Raw genomic sequence first — 16,685 nt, forward strand, 5'->3', positions numbered from 1 at the left:
AGACCTGTCAAAGAGAAAAAGGAAACTAAGGATCCTAGGCGGTAGGGGGAGGCACCAAAAAAAGCAAAGGCCAGGTGGGGGCGGGGGGGCCCAGCACACCTCAGGTTTGGAGGGAGATCGGTGGAGCAGGAGCAGAGGACACAAGAAGGCACAGGGTGGGGGGTGTGGGTGAAGGAGAGTGGGAATGGATCCCACGGCTGTCCCAGGCCTGCACCCTGCTGTCACGATCAGGTCTCTGCCCCAAGCTGCACACCCACCCGGTAAACTGAAGCACAGAGTCCAGCTCTTGGCCTGAGAGCATCAAAGGCACATTTAGGAGGATCAGGTTGAAATATCTAAACAATCTACTTGCCAGTTGCATGGAATAAAAATGTGAGATGGAGGTAGAGAGTGGAAGCTCTAGGAAGACGTCTTGGGACACAGGTATGTCATAGAGGCAGGGCCCTGCGTAGGGAAGCGCCCAGACCTCCCTCCAGAAGGAAGCAGGCATGGAGACATCTGACACAGACAATCTGGCAGAAAATGGGGATGGAGGGAGGGGGCCATGTCCTGCAGCCCTGACCTCCCGCTGTCCTGCTCTGGCTTTCCCTAACATGACCAGTCCCTCACCAGTGACCAGTGCTGCTGTCACTAAGGCAGCAGAGGTCCTGATCACAGGACAAATTTGGAAGACAGGAGAGCTGGAAGCAAGATCCTAACCTTTTTGTCCTGCCTCTTTAAGGACCAGGGCAAGACGGTGACGGTGGCCAAGCTGTCTGCCTGACTCCAGGTTCAGCGGGGGACCACAGTCCAGCAAACACTGCCAGACCATGCAGCACACAGCTCGCTCCACCAGGAACAGTCCCCACCTAATACCCCGTCACCCAACCCTTCACCACGCTTCTTCGGGCTGCTGACTCCCACCCCACCTGCCAGGTTTCAGGTTGTCTGCATCACCCAGAGGGCCTTCCCTGCTGTAACACCCCCTCACCCAAAGATGCAACCCCTGCCTTTGTTAAGTAATCCCCAGGAGCCCTGAGTCCCCATCACACTGTGGAGGAGGTCCCTCTACCCTCTGCCTCTCTCTCCTGCCCCTGGCCCACCCCACTGAAGCCAAAGGCCTAAATGTAATTCATTTTGCCACTCTGCCTGGGACATGCTAGGACCTCAACAGATGTTCCTGATGGGAATTAATGAATTCACATCTCAGGAAGAGGCCACATGACCCCAAGGGCCACCTTGAAGCTCAGTCCAGTGGATCCTCAAGGGTCACGAGACTCTACAACGCAAGGTTGGTCAGGGACAGCACGTGGCTGAACCCCACTCTGGGGGCCCCAATGCCCTTCTGATCCAGAATAGTCACAATGGCTGGATCACCTAGAGGCCCACCAGGGAAGGGTAGGGGACCACGGCAAGTACCAAGAGACAAAGGGGTTAACCCAGGAAGAGACTTCTACAAATCCATCAAGGAAAAAAACAGGGAGAAAAAGACACAAGACTGCTGGCCTGCTAAGGAATGAAAAGGGACGAAAATTAATGATGACTCCAAAATAGCCACAAGACTAATCTCATTTTCTAAATCTGTCCTTAACAAGGAAAATGTAGAAAAGAGATGTGGACAAATGGAAAGTAATGAAGCCTTAGGGGAGGGAGAAAAAGGAGAAGAAAATCTACTAAGAAAAATCAAGGCTGGAAAATACGGGCACATGGTCTAATCCCCAAGGCTAGGAGACGCAGAGGCATCAGACTGAGCTTTGAGAAAGCTGATAAGGGTACAAGAAAACTCTTGAAGCTCAGTCCAGTGGATCCTCAAGAATGGAGCTACCTGAAATGAAAAAGCTCTATGCTGAACTCAGGGCTTCAATGAAGAGAAACCCACATCACACACACTCTGGCTGGCAAGCAAGGTAGGTGCCCACACTGTCTGGGTCACGTGGGGTCTGCCCTAGGGGGATCAGAATGTTGTCTGTAAAACAAAGTGAACAGAAAGAAATTATCAGAGAGGACATTCTTAATCCCAGGACCACAGGGAGCCTGCAAGAGAGACACAAATGGACAAGAAAAAAGAAACTCAATTTAGGAAGCTGGCCACCTGCCTCCCTAGGGAACAAGATGCAAATCCTTTCCAGGGCTCCAGAGAGGCAGTCACCCAGAGATGGAGGGTGTGACTCGACTAGAAATAGGAAGTGATAGATAAGTAAGAGGAGGCTAAGAAATTCCAGGCCAAAAATCCTGAGCTTGGTGAATTCTAGGATCCAAACACACTTGGGTTCAATGGAAGCAAGAAGGATCCATTTGAAAGAGGAACAACAGAGGCTCTGCCCGGTGTCATCGGATATTGTAGAGGCTGGGGTGTGGGAAGACTCGGGCAGATCTACAGAAATGACACCCCTCCATGGCGCAAGGAGGTATAGGGTGTGGAAGCCGCACACACAGCAGCATAAAATCATGAGCTGTTGAGGCAGGGGCCTTAGCGCTCATCTAATCTGGTCCATATCCTTCCATTTTTTTGTAGTGGGCTCCACCACCTTCAAATAGGGTCCTTCCTGGGGCTGAGGCCAAAGACAGCCAGGGTCAAGGCCACGCAAAGTAGCCTCATGTTCTTCGGGAATACAGGTTTAAAGCCTCCTTCTCTGCGTCCGTACATCGTAAGCATGGGTTTATCTCCCCCTTTTCCATCACCAGGCTCTGTTCTCTTTATTGAATACCCACCCTGTGTGATCCTCAGCTAACAGCCCCCTGAGTGCCAGCCGGGCATTGACCACTCACCTAGACCCTGCCAGCAACTAAGTGTAGGCAAGGACTCCGTCTCATAAACTGCCCCCCGTAGTCTTCTCCCAAAGTCCTTCTTCCACAGTATCGCTGATTCTGAGAAGGACCACTCAGAAGCTTACTGCCTGACCATCCTTCCCAGCTGGGCTCTGGAGACCGGACTCCTGCCTAGGCCACATCTGAGTTGGCCACAGCCAATGGATGGAGAGTGGAGTTATTAAGAGGGAAGGCTCTGGAGTTCCAGAAGCAGCCCACCCAGGGTTGGCTTGGTTCTGTCACTTAGTAGCTATGTCAGTGTAAACAAGTCACTTAACAACTCTGTGCCTCAAATATCCAAGCAGTGAAATGGATATATCAATGGCCACTTGCCATAAAATGACATGAAGTGCACAGAAAGCTTGGCACACAGTGAGTGCTTCACGGATGTGAGGTCCGTGGGACTCACTGCATTAGAATGTGTGCCCCTGCAGGGAGGTGAAGTGGGGGTGAGAAAAGCTATAGCTTTTCCCCTGGCCCTTACCCTTGAAAATCCCAGATGCCACCAAGAAGAATTTCCCAAAATGCTGAGACAGGCCTGGGCCATCTCTAACACCACTTCATTTTACAGACGTACAAACAGATTAGACATGTTAAGCAGCCCATCTAAGGTCAGAGAGCAATGCAGGAAAAGAACAAAGTAAGTTCAATGTGTGATCACCCAGCTGATGGCCAAATAGTACCTCCCACAAATGACAGCCACCCAGGTATCAAACCACTCCCTACATCACAAGAGCCCCAGCTCCGGCATCTTCTCCCCTCCACGACCCAGACACACGATGGCGTACAGTCCAGACCCTTCATGATCCGGGAAAATCCCACTCCACTGACAGACAGCTCCATTTCCAAATCCTGTTCCCTTGGAATTCTTTCAGAGTTGACCTGTGCATCACCTCTGGAACCATGAACATGTGTCTCAACAGTGCTGGGAGGAATTCCAAGTGGGAAAAAGGCCACGCTCACTCCACGGAGAGGGGCAGCCCCTCTGTCACAAGCAGCCACACCCAGCTATCCAAGCCCACAGCCCCTCCAAAGCCCAACCCCACTGTCTCCTGCCCCACGAACCTCCTAGCCACTCCAGCCCACCTCTGATCCACAGTCATACTTAAGAGACTAAGCCAGCGGCCCCTCCATTACCTTGGATCAGAAGACTGGAGACCAGCTTTGTGCAGAGTGTCAGAGGTGTGAGTTGTATCACGAATAACACACAACCTCTATAAAGAACCACCACTGGGGCGCCTGGGGTGTCACTCAAGCATCTGACTTCGGCTCAGGTCATGATCTCACGGTTTGTGAGTTCGGGCCCCGCATCAGGCTCTGTGCTGACAGCTCAGAGCCTGGAGCCTGCTTCACGTTCTGTGTCTCCCTCTCTCTCTGCCCCTCCCCTATTCATGCTGTCTCTCTCACTCACTCAAAAATAAATAAAAATTTTAAAACTAAAAAAAGAACCACCATTGGCTGACAACTTACTTCTTCATAGATATAAATTTGAGAAAGTTCAAAGCCATCGCTGCAACAGCATGCCCCTCCCTTGTGCTCTGAGACCCTTCCTAAGGGGCACAGAAAGGAAGAGAAGGAGAGCTAAGCACCGAGAGGTAGGGAGTCCCCGTACGTGCCCACCCGTGCCTGGGTCACAGCCATTGTCATCCCCGGTTTATCTCTTTCTTTTCTTACTACAGCCGATGTCTAGTTCTATCGAAGACTGCGTGTCCACAGAAGGTCATCTGTGGCTTTGTCCCCATCAGCTTCCCAGCGAGACTCAGGCTAATGGAGCAGCCTCCGTCTGGAACATAACATCCTGTGATCCGTGACAAAGGGCAAAGAGACATGGAAGCGCTACACAGGCTCTAAAAGCTTCTGCTGAAGAGGGCTATGGGACACACACACACCACACATGCACCTGTGCACACACACAGACATACACCACACGCACGTACACACAGATGCACGGTCGTCGTTTTTATTGATAGAGAATTCACACACCAAACAGTTCACCCATTTGAACCGTACAATTCAATGTTTTCTGGTATATTCTCATGATTGCGCAACCAGTTAGAGGGCATTTTTCATCACTCCCAAAACAGAAGCCCCATACCATACCAGTTGATTCCTGACTTACTTAGCTACAGCGGAGATTATAAATTATGAAGGCATTCTTTTATGCCTGGGAGACTATGGTATAATATAAATCTCATTCATCACATCTAAAATAGTAGTTTTAGGTACCCTGGGGCCACACTGGGTGGCTCAGTCAATGTCCAACTTCAGCCCAGGTCATGATCTCGAGGTTCATGGGTTCAAGCCCCACGTCGGGTTCCATGCTTTGGATTCTGTGTCTCCCTCTCTCTCTACTCATCCCCTCCCCCCCCCAAAAACAAACATTAAAAACAATTTTTAATGGACGTGACTTGCTAGGTGTAAATGACACATCTCAGCCACCACACACCTGTCTCGAGGACATCCTTGGACAGGTTCTTAACCCAGGTCCAAAGCAAATCTGTCAATCCCTGGAAATGTGTGCACAACGGTGTGCTGGGTGGAGGAAGAGGCTTTTTTTGAGGAGAAATTGTACAGTTTTAACCACACTCTTAAAAAAAAAACCAAAAGGATCAGGGGTCACTCTCCTGGCTGTGCCATACTGAGGCCACATATTCACCAAATAGCCGGTAAGCTCAGTAAGGACAGGACCTGTGTCTTGTGCAGGATAGACCCCCAGAGCATGCAGCACTTAGAAGGGGTGATGGGCATGGAGGGGGGCACTTGTGGGGAAGAGCACTGGGTGTTGTATGGAAACCAACTTGGCAATAATCTATTTTTAAAAAAGAAGGGGAGGAACACAGGAGAGTCTTAACACATACTCTCTACATATTTATTCGGCTGCTTACTGAAAAGGTGGCTGTCACACTGTCACCTCGAGAATCACAGCAGCAACAGCGGATGTCCACTGCCTTCCTACTCTGGGCCACCGACCCATCTCAATACCTCGTGTGCATTAATCCACGTAATCATGCCAATGATCCTATTGCCCCCGTATTTCTGATGAGGAGATTCAGGCACAGACACGCAGATATGTTAAGTGACTTGCCCAAGACGTACGGATACACGCGGCAGAGCCCAAGGTTCAACTCGGGCAGTGTGGTGTGAGGACACCGACTCGGAGCCACTCTTCCAAACAACCAAACTGGCTGATGGGGTTTGTGAAAGGCAGCAGTTCAAGCGCTGGGTTTGAGGAGGCTTCTGGGCAGACCGAGCTGCAGGAGCGGGAATCTCAAAGAGAGAAGCTGCCGCCACTGTCCACTTTCACATGATATTTCAGCGGAGTTGTGACGGGAGGGGGTCCCGTTTGTACACTTGATAGCACTCCGATGGCACCGGTGTTTTGCATGGATTATTCGCCCCGTATAGCCTTTCTTTTTAACACAGAGGCAACGTTTTCCACCACACAGGAGACTGGACCCAGGAATGGTCAACGGGATGACAGAAGGGTGGAAAGAATGTCACGCTTCTAATACCAAGACCTGAGTTCCAGTCCTGGCTCAGTTCCCACCCATGAGATCTGGTCAGAAGTCTTCTCTGGCCTAGAAATCCATCCTCTCATCCACAGAATGATTAAGTCAGACTAGCCAACAAATGACTACATCCAACAAATAGCTACGGGCCACGTGCTATTGGACAGGCATTATTCTAGGTGCTGGAGTTACAGCAGGGAACAACACAGGTCCCTGCCCCATGGACACTGACACCCTTGTAGGGGACACCGGGTATAAACGATTAAATAACTGAAAGAGATTCTTCCAGGCAGTTGAGAGTAACGAGGGCCGGGGAAACTGTGAAGCCACAGGATGTAACTGGCTGACAGGTGCATGAGGAGAAGAAAGGCCACGGAGGCTGGGTGGTCACAGGGGCCTGGCGAAGTGACACCAGAAAGAGTGATGACAAGGACCCAACCACGCAGAGATCTGGGGCTGGTGGCTCAGCAAGCACACAACTCCAAAGGGAGGACTGAACATGGCACATTCGAACAACTGAAGGACAGCCAGTTCATAAGGCCGCACAGGAGGGGTGCCGGGGGGGGGGGGGGGGGGCTCAGTTGGTTAAGTGTCCGGCTTTGGCTCAGGTCATGGTCTAGAGGTTCCTGAGTTGAAGTCACACTGTCAGTGCAGAGCCCACTTAGGATCCTCTGTCTCCCTCTTTCTGCCTCTCCCCCATGCTCTCTCACTCTCTCTCTCTCAAAAATAAATGAACATTTAAAAAATAAAGTAAAATAAAATAAGATAAAATAAAATAAAATAGGCTGCAGCAGACAGCAAGGGAGGAAGTGCCAGGAAAGGAGACAGAGAGAGGAAAAGCAAAACAGCCTGAATCCTGTGGCCGTGGTAAGGGGTTTAGCCTTTATTCTAAGTAACGTGGGAAGTAACTGGAGGGCTTTCAGCAGCAGAGTGACATAATTGGATTTATGTGTTTAAAATATCACTCTAGCAATGGTGCTAGAAATGAAATGTAAGGAACAAGAGGTAAGAAAACCAATTAGGAAGCTATTGCCACAGAGCATGGACCAAGATGGTATATGGCGAAGGAACTGAGGAGAGAAGGGGATGGATACAAAGTATCTAGTGGACAAACAGTGGGGGATGGCGGAAATCAGGCAAAGGGAAGAGAAGAGGAAAAAGGACTCGTAGTTGGCGTGAGTCATCTAGCAGGTGGCGCTGCTTACAGAACAAGAAACACCACAGGAAGCAGGTTTGGAGGGAGGAGGTAGACCGAAACCCACAATTCTGTTTTGGCCAAGTTAAGCGTGACCTAAACCTTAGCCACTCAAGTGGAGACATCAAGCAGGAGATTTAACAGAGGAGGTTTAACGTATGAATCTAAAAGTGCAGGAATGAAGGGTGCCCGGGTGGCTCAGCCAGTTGGCCAGTGGACCGTCAGACTCCTGATTTCAGGTCATGATCTCTTGGTTCGTGAGTTCGAGCCTGGTGCTGCACTGACAGCTCGGGATGCCCCTCCCTTTCCCTCTTTCTCTCTCTCTTTCTCTCTGTTTCTCTTTTTCTCTCTCTCAAAATAAAAAAATAAATTAAAAAAAATAAAGAGCAGGGATGAGAGCAGGGACAGGAATATAAATGTGGGGGGTTAGCTCTAGAGCCCCTTCTACCTTTAATTACCTATGTTGTGTAGAATCAGAACCCAATGATCAGGGAAGAAGTCATTAGTAACAGCAAAAAAATATACCAATTGTTTCATAAGGCTCTGTCTTAAGCACTTTCAAAGCATTGTGTTATTGAAGGCTCAGAACAATCCCATAAATTAGAAATTCTAACAATCCCTGCAAAACTCACGACAGTTCAAGCAGCTTGCCTAAGTAAGACAGGGCAGCTTACTACATAAGATGTAGAGGATCCAGAATTTGAATCCCTGGTCCTTCTATCTCTAAAACCCATGCTGTTAGCTACACAGTGCTCATGGCTAAGTCCTCCACGTGGAACAGAGGAGGCAGGGCACATGTTGGAGAAGCAATAAAGGGACAAGTGTGCCACTCACCAATCCCTTTGGGACTTGGAGGAAAGTCAGGGCAGAGGGAAGGGGCAGGCAGAAAGGAGAAAGGCGAAAGGCTACAGCTAAAATATCTATACATCATCTCACATCCCAGAATGGGGAGTTATTTCCAGGAGTCAAAGCATTAAGTGATTTACAATACATAATAAATCAATTCACCAGGCTTCCATCCTAATAACCTCAAGAGAAATGTATTGCCTTCTCAGTCGAGGTCTGAAATGGCAAGGACTCTGGCCACTTCCTCTTTCCTACCTGCCCAGGGCCATTGACATTCTCTCCTTGTGAACGTAACACAGTTGACGCAATCATGCTCAAGTCATGCCTTTCTCCCCACCCCCAAGCCCCATCACACTCCCACACAGGTCAGCTTCAGGGCTGGCCCACTCAGCTGAAGATCAAGGGTGCATCTGCTTGTGAGAGACAGGAACAACTTAATGTGGCATCTAGAACTTTGTGAGAAAAAGCAAGCAACGGAACACGAGAGAAATCTGACCACAGCAACTCTAAGGGATTAAATAAATTCTTTTGGTTTGCTGGAATCTCACATTGCATATTCTTGGAAATGAGTGAGCCACAGGCTAATGCTAAGAAGTCTTTTATAATAAAGATATTCAGGTTGTAACGGAACTGTTGTTACAGGATTTGACCTGAATAGGAAAGGGAACTATACAGAACTTTCTCAACAGAGGTCTTTGAGGATGGATGGTGCTAAACCTCCAGGGAAAACAGCAGCTCTCTCTAATAAAACTTTACAGACTCCCCCCTCTCCCATAAGGAGTTCTTGCTGGAGAACCAGAGAGAGACACACAAAAACATGCCTGGGCTGTAGAATAATACACTCACTGCGGAAGCTTAGGGAGCAGAGTCTAGGTCCTGGCTGTTCCACTAACTACTATGTCATCTTGGGAAAAGTCAGTTATGATTTCTGAGCCTCAGTGTTCCCATCTATCAAATGGGAACCCTAACCCTGACTTAGGGTTACCAAAAGGAGAAAGATCATATTTGTAAAAGCATCAGGTACAGTCCGTTCTCAATCAATACTCGCCTTTCCTTCTTCTCTCCTGATACTAGCATTTTTAGGCAATTTTCTAACCATCTTAAGAAAAAAAATCTTTTTAATTGCTCCAGTGAAAAACATTGCCTGTTCTGGCCCATGAGGTATAATGGAAAGATTCCTGGAAAGAAAATCAGAGGACTTCACGGCAGTTAAACTTCTACTTACAAGTGAGAGCCTCTGCCTCCTGGGCTGCCTACCACACTCCCCAGCCAGCATGCTATTGAGAAGTGACGCTGATAATGTATGGGAAAGCACTTTGAAAACTCTAAAGTGCTCTACAGATGGAAGAAAATATCACCATTTTAGTGCAGCTCGGAGACAGGCGTCTACATTATTCAGCTTGTGGGGACCCCAGACTGGAGATCCAGCCGACGTGAGCCATGCCAGAGAAAACAGACCCCAAAAAAGGAAGAGATGAGCCAGCTGCAAAAGTGGGGCTAAAAAATCGGCAAATAATCCAAGTTCACTAGTGCGGGTGGATGTGGTCTCCAATCAGATGGAAACAAAGGGTGAGCTCATCAGCTGAAATGTTTGGGTCCTTTCTTTTTTTATTTATTTTTGAGAGACAGAGAGAGACAGCATGAGCAGGGGAGGGTCAGAGAGACAGGGAGACACAGAATCTGAAGCAGGCTCCAGACTCTGAGCTACCTGTCAGCACAGAGCCCGACGCAGGGCTCGAACCCACGAACCGTGAGATCATGACCTGAGCTGAAGCCGGATGCTTAACCAACTGAGCCACCCAGGCGCCCCTGTTGGGATCCTTTCTGAAACTACCACCATCAGAGAGGGGTGTTCAGGGAGTCTAGAGCAGGGGGACTAAATGGAGAGAGTCATTCATCAGTCTTCAAGGGAAAGACACGAGAGACTGCAGAGAGGAGCTTCCCAGTCTCCAGAGAGATGGACTGCACTGCAGGACAGATTTGTGACTTTTCCAGAACAAAGTCACCGTCAGAATCACCAAGGCCACCTGGTCCCCCCTCTTTGGTTCTATTATCACCACCATGAATAACAACAATAATTACTGCCATTGTTATTAGCGACTGCCATTTCTGAAGCCTGACCATTTATCTACTGGGCACTGGGCTAAGTGCTGTGTGCACCTGTGCACCTCCTATAACTTCATCTTCCCCACGTCCCATCCACAAAGCGTGCCCATTTTACAGATAAGCAAATAGCTATTTCAGCTATTCACTTAGAAAACATTTACCCTTAAGGAACCTTAATCCAAAAATCTTTAAGAGCAAGGGAAAGGATCTAAGGGTCAAGGACATTCCAATGTCTCAGAAAGGATCTCCCCTGGTGTAAATGAATCACTATTTCCCTTTCTCATGCTCAATAAAGGACAGAGAGAAAAACTGAAGCCGTCAAGAGAAGGTGGTCAGTCACTCATAAACCTTGAAATGGGACACAAGAGTCCTCCTCTCCAGCCTTCTTCATGACACACCACTGGCCTCAACATGGCTGGTTCCTTTTTCCGCCCTGAGGAAGCAGCAGACCCTGAGTAACGCAATAGCAGCTTAGAAGTGGGGGGTGGGTGGGGCTGGAGCCAATCAGGACCATTTAGACAACTTGACATCAGTACAGAGGGTGATGATTTCACTTCCTGCTTCTTATTCCGTATAGAGAGGACAAGAAAAGACTTCTCAGCCATCACCCTCAGGAAAAAAAAAAAAGAAAGAAAGAAAAAAGCCGCCAAGCCAGGGCTCAGCAATTAGTGTTGGAGTAAGTGATCATCTTGTGATTGCTCAGCTGGGGCCTGGAGACTCGTAACTGCATTCAGAGCACAGAAATAGAAGATGCTGTAAGAGAGCAGAGAAACCTGGCCCGTTTGCCAGGAGAAAAATGTCCTGAAGCTGCTGGGAAATTCACTCATTTGGGATCAGGGGGTGTGTCTTGGTTCCGTGGGAAAAGTCAGTCAGGAAACCCATCGGTGAAGCCCACCTCGATGCTGGACTCCTCTATTGAGGGCATCTACCGAAGTCTGACGCGTGCGGAGTCTCTCACACCAACCTGAGCGTCCTAACCGGCCCCCGATGCCCAGCCAGGCCCAAAGTGGGGCAGGTGGATAGTAGCCCATCTTTCTTGCCAACAGCAAGCCCTTTGGCAAAAGCTGGCCAATGTTTCCAGGAGAAAACGGGGCCCAAGGTCATGTGCAGGCTCCCAGTTATTGACAGAACTACTCCAACCAGCAGAACTACTCCGACCAGGTCTGTTCTGCACCCCCAAACCTTGGGACTCTTGCAAGCCCCTCTAGCCTGTCATGGCCACCACCCAGCAGACCCCAGATCATCCCTAAGGAGACCTTGGGTCACACCCTTCTTCCAGAATCTCAAGGGTAAGTCAAGGGAATGTTCCAGCACATTGCACTTCAGAAAGGCACCCCTGCTCCCACTTCTGGGGCCCAAAGAAACGTGAGGGGTCCCAAAGCCTCCTCAATTTCCCTGACAGTTGTGGGTAACACAATGCCTTAGAAGTCTCTAGGGCATGAGCACCTGGCCACTGTCCTCAAAGGGGACAGAGCTTCCCCCCATGAAGACAGCTTCTCTCCCCCAAGCAGGACCTTACCACAAAGTGGCACTCCCATGTGTCATCTTCTGCCCATGGAGCCGTTTTGTTTGGCCCACAGGGAAGAGGATTTTTATTTTCAGTTGCCAGCATTTAAAACGTGAGCAGTTCCACCGGACCTCCAGCCCTTGTTGAGAAAACGGTAAGTCCGGCAATGCGAGGCCCCCACCTCCACACGGCAGCAGCATCCGCTGGCTGCCCCTTTAGAGGGGACATGTGTTCCCCAGCCACCACTGTCCCCACGTGATCGGCCACGAGTGGTTAGCTTTGTGAACTTTGAACGAGCGAGCATGAAAAGAAAGACTTTCTCAGAGGTCAAAAGCTTCTTCCTCTGGGATATTTTACGATGAAATTCAAATCCCCAATAAAATAAACACCTGGAGCATTTGGTCTAAGGCCCTCCTCTGGTCCCAGCTATGCCTCCAGCTGCAAAGAACACACAGTAGGAGAATCTCACCACAGACACTCAACCGGGAGAAAGGACAACAGCTAAATAGGACATTTGCAGAAGGGGTCTCGTCCCCCAGAGCTAATACATCAGGCCCTGAGCAAGGGCCTTGCAGTGTGCCAATCCCTGATGGAGAAAAGAAAGTTGAGCGCCAAGCAAGGGTGGCCATAACGGACAAATGTGCGTGCATGCGTGTGCGTGTGTGTGTGTGTGTGTGTGTGTGTATTCACTGATTACTCACTATGCGCTTGAGAAAGCTCACAGAGAACAGAGAGTGAGGCCAGGACCCCCAAAGAGAACCACCACAATCCTCCATGATCTCTTCTTTCTCCCTTCCCCCCTTCCTGCCACTTTCTTAGAGTTTCCCCTGAATGCTCTGCCTCTTCACAGGAGACTCCTATCCAGCAAGCTGCCCTCCTGTTATCAAATGCAAAATGCCTCAGCGAGTACAACCCTCCTGTGGCCAGAGGAAATATTCACCTGCATGTCACTGCTCCATTTTCCCCTCAAATATGACAGACCCTCCCTCTTCCCCCTGGTTCCACCGAATCTCTGCTCTCTCAAGGAATGTGCCCCATGGATGTCCAAGATGGCGACAGGCCCAACCAGAGCCAACCCTGAGGAGGCCCTTCCGCCGTCAGACATGGGAAGTAGGGGCAAGGAAGGTAGAGGGAGGTACCGACAAGAATGCCACCCAGAGCCATGCGGCCTGCAAACTGCCCCCAAACAAAGCTGTGTGACCTCTTATACAGGGGTCTCCATTCTCTGAGCCCTTCTCCACTGAACCCAGAGCCTATTTAAACACAACACTTGGTCTGCCCCTGCCTTCCCTCTTTTTCCAGCCCCACCTCAACACACAGCTGCACATGTACACACACACACTCATGGACCCACAAATGCTCTCAGAAGAGTAGCATTCATGGCTAGATAAGTGGAATTTCTTATTTACATTCCCATTAAATTGCAAATGAAAAGCAAACAAACTTGGGAGTCCGGAGACTTTTGCCTCCAAGCCCTGGTTTAGGCTTTTCCCTCCGACAGGAAGCTTAGAGACTCTCAAATCCCAAACCTTCACTGCAGGAGGTAAAGTTGGAGGCCCAGGGCACACAGTGGCAAAGACCTCAGGTCTCCAGCCCCACTGCCCAGCACCCTCCGGCCATATGCCCCCTCCGGCACCCTGCAGCTCTACTTACATATAGCGCAAGTGAGGGTTCTTGGCAAAGGCTCTGGGTTGGATGCTCCGAAGTCCTGAGTTCTTGATGGTTCTGGAGAGAGAGAAAACCAGGGTCAGCAGAGCCTACAGAGCACTGTGACGTCTGCTCCAGGCTGAGCTGGCGGGAGGTCATGCCAAGGTGTCATCTGCAGTCACCCCTGTGAACTGAATGCATTTCCTCATCCACCAGCATCACCAGGTGCCCAGCAGATGGCATCTGGACTCACACCCCACGGGGACCCGGGAGAGGGATCAGAATGTGCCCACAACTGTCCCCCACCCATCCTGGCAAGCTGGTAACACCGGGTCTCCTCCTCAAGACAGTCCAGAGACTGTCCCTACTCCCTTCCCCAACCCCAAGTGCCCCAGAGCACTAACACCTCGAGTCCACGGAAGGAGGTGGCTGGGAAATGGGGCACTTTGCAAGAACCATTAGTCAACCATGGGGCTGAGGCAGGAGCACTGGTCTGGAGACCTGGGCTCAGGTCCTGCCCTGAAATCCTAGGTACTGGTGAGACCACACAACGCCCTTGCCTTCTAGGCCAAGAGGAAATGGGAGAATGTGAGGGGGTGGCCTCTGAAGGCTGGACATCCCCCAAGTAAGTGGTACTGACTCTACTAAAAGAGAAACAATGGGGGAAAGTGCAGAGGGCAGCTGGCAGTGCCCTCTGCTGCCCGTGACCCCACCGAGCCCTGGAAGCAGCCCAAAGCCCTTCCCCCCTCCCCCCCAAGCCCCCAACCCCCAGCACACTCACAGCTTCTGGAGGCCGGTATAGAGCTCCATGTCCACAGCGTTGAGCGTGTGCAGACCACGCCAGTTCTCTATGTGTCTGTGGGGGAGGAGGAAACACAGGGTTGAGGTCCACTGGGATCCACTGGAAAGGTGCTGTCATTAGAGCCAGAGAGACCCGGCTTCAAATCCTGGACTGCCCGCACACTAGCCAGGCCTTCTGCCAATCAGCCAAGAGTCTCTGAGCCTCGGTTTCTCCCTCTGCAAGGGGGCATGTGCACCACCCACCTGATGAGATGGTCATGGGACCCAGAGCACCTGGCCCAGGGATAGCATTCAACGTCCCCTCTCAGCTTCAGAAAGCCCTCCTTTTTTAAAGACTTGAAACCCAGCTTCCCAGTTGCACCTCATGACTTAGTGTCCTTCTTCTAAGGACATGTTCATTTTCTTAGCGGTCCAGAAAGACGATACAAATGATGTGGTTTTAGAAGGCGGGGAGGGGGGAAGGTGGCTGGACAGTGGGCATGGCCTTTGAGTGGAAAGGCCCAGGAGGGGCACGCACCAGATTCAGGTCCCCCAGGGTCCAGACACTGGCTGCCTCATTTGAGTGACCCCAGCCCAGCCCATCTGGAGTTCAAGGACACCAACAGTTTGATTGGGTAGAATCAATTCCAGGAAGGGGACAGGCTGGGGACCAGGAAGGCATCATGGCGTCACAGAAGAAAACTGAGACCTAAGGACCAGTGGCTCTGAACAAGAGCTGTGACCTCTATGGGCCTCTTGTGTCTTCATTTGCAAAGGAAGAGGGTTTACACTAGGATCAGCAGTTTTTCTCCTTCCTCGTCACAAAGATCCTTGCTTAGAACTTCCTCCCAAGAGGCCTCATGTTTAAGGTGTGTGGAGTAGGCACACTACATTTACTAAGTAATAATTAATTCATCTTCTCCAATTTATTCATTGAAGATATAAATCACCATTAACCAGCACTTTTTATCAACAGACATAAACCAGCACTAACTCACCCAGTGGATAAGTTCCAGACCAAAGCAAAGGAACTGGAAAGTTCTGGAAGCACAGGAGGCTAGCTTGTCATACATACATAGATTTGATTAGTGTTCTTTTTTTTTTATTATTGACCAAATGCCAGGGACAGACATCCTCCATTACAGCCATCTAACTACTAACTGTGAAGACCCTTTCCAATGCTAGGGCTGTGTCCCCTCTATCTCTGTCTCAAAGAGGTCCAAGGGGCCTCAGAAGAAGGCCCTCTGCTGCCCACCCACCCTCCTGGGATCTGATGCTCCCATCGGGGCCCCTGAGGTCAAAGGCCCCTCTTAGCTCATCCTGAAACACCGCTATCCGAGGCGCACGGAGGCCGGCAAAGGGGCAGCCACCTTCCCCAGACGTCTCTCCCTGGCCCCGCCCCACCCAAGGCTCGTCCATCTGTCACCAAGTGGAGCCAGAGCCAGGAAGGCCACAGGGCGGCGGTGGCCAAGGCCTCTGGAAGCATTTCAAAGCCGCACAGTGACAAGATATGCGGAGAGCCCGTTTTGTACCACATTCTCTAGGGGCCCCTGCCGAGCAGCCAGACACACTGGCATCTGCCGGGGACATGGACCAGGTGGCCAGGTCGGGACTGAATTCCAACTCCAAAGTCTTCTCCCTAGAAGCCTGGAGGCCCCAGGGCAGCTTGCTCGGCCTGGTCCTGCCAGGGCAGGGCCCCTGGCTCCATTTCAGAGGGAAAGGAAGACCAGAAGGAATAAAATGACTTGTGCCAGCACCCCCCCAGGGGGATTCACTGGGCGTTGGCCCAGGTAAAATACCGAGCAGACCACACCGCTTCTCCAGACAACCTCATGCACGGGAGCCCAGCTGCAGACCAGGGTCTGCTCCCACCAAGCAGCTGTCGGTCAACTGCTTCAATAAAGCAGCCCACATTAGAATTCCATAGGCGTGTTTCTATTATGGTTGAGTCACTAATCAGTGCAATCTAACACTTTGCTCTTCCGGTCCTCATGTCCTTACGGCCACAGATCGGCCCCTGCACAACACAGGCACACACTGAAATACGGCAGGGGAAGGGGTGAACGCTTTAGTGCAAATGGCTCCCCAGTCATGAGGCAATGCACCCCCCACACCCCCTTGGATCTAAGTTTCCCTGTATGGGGGAAGAGCATTTTCACAGCCACAGTGCCGCACCCAGGCCCTAGAACTGCGTCAACAAACCAGGACCCAGGGGCCGAATCCAGCCCACCAACTGTCTTTGTTCAGCCGGAGGGCTAGGAATTGTTGTCACATTAAAAAAAAAAAAATCCAAGGTAGAATCCTACTT

General features: G+C 50.6%; 1 protein-coding gene across 4 annotated transcripts in view; it reads right to left on the bottom strand.

The window, feature by feature from the left end:
- Positions 1 to 14,450, bottom strand: part of NTRK3 (neurotrophic receptor tyrosine kinase 3) — a 301,136-nt gene extending 286,686 nt beyond the window's left edge. For all 4 annotated transcript variants that reach the window (XM_029952431.1, XM_029952434.1, XM_029952433.1 and 1 more), the window contains exons 1-2: positions 14,379 to 14,450; positions 13,604 to 13,675 (exon numbers count right to left, since the gene is read on the bottom strand). In XM_029952431.1, coding sequence (XP_029808291.1) covers positions 13,604 to 13,675; positions 14,379 to 14,407 — 101 coding nt within the window. In that variant the 5' untranslated portion in view covers positions 14,408 to 14,450. The remainder of the gene's footprint in view (positions 1 to 13,603; positions 13,676 to 14,378) is intronic.
- Between the last annotated feature and the right edge of the window lie 2,235 nt (positions 14,451 to 16,685).

This window comes from Suricata suricatta, chromosome 9, assembly GCF_006229205.1.
Source record: "Suricata suricatta isolate VVHF042 chromosome 9, meerkat_22Aug2017_6uvM2_HiC, whole genome shotgun sequence".
In the NCBI taxonomy this organism is placed as follows: Eukaryota; Metazoa; Chordata; class Mammalia; order Carnivora; family Herpestidae; genus Suricata; species Suricata suricatta.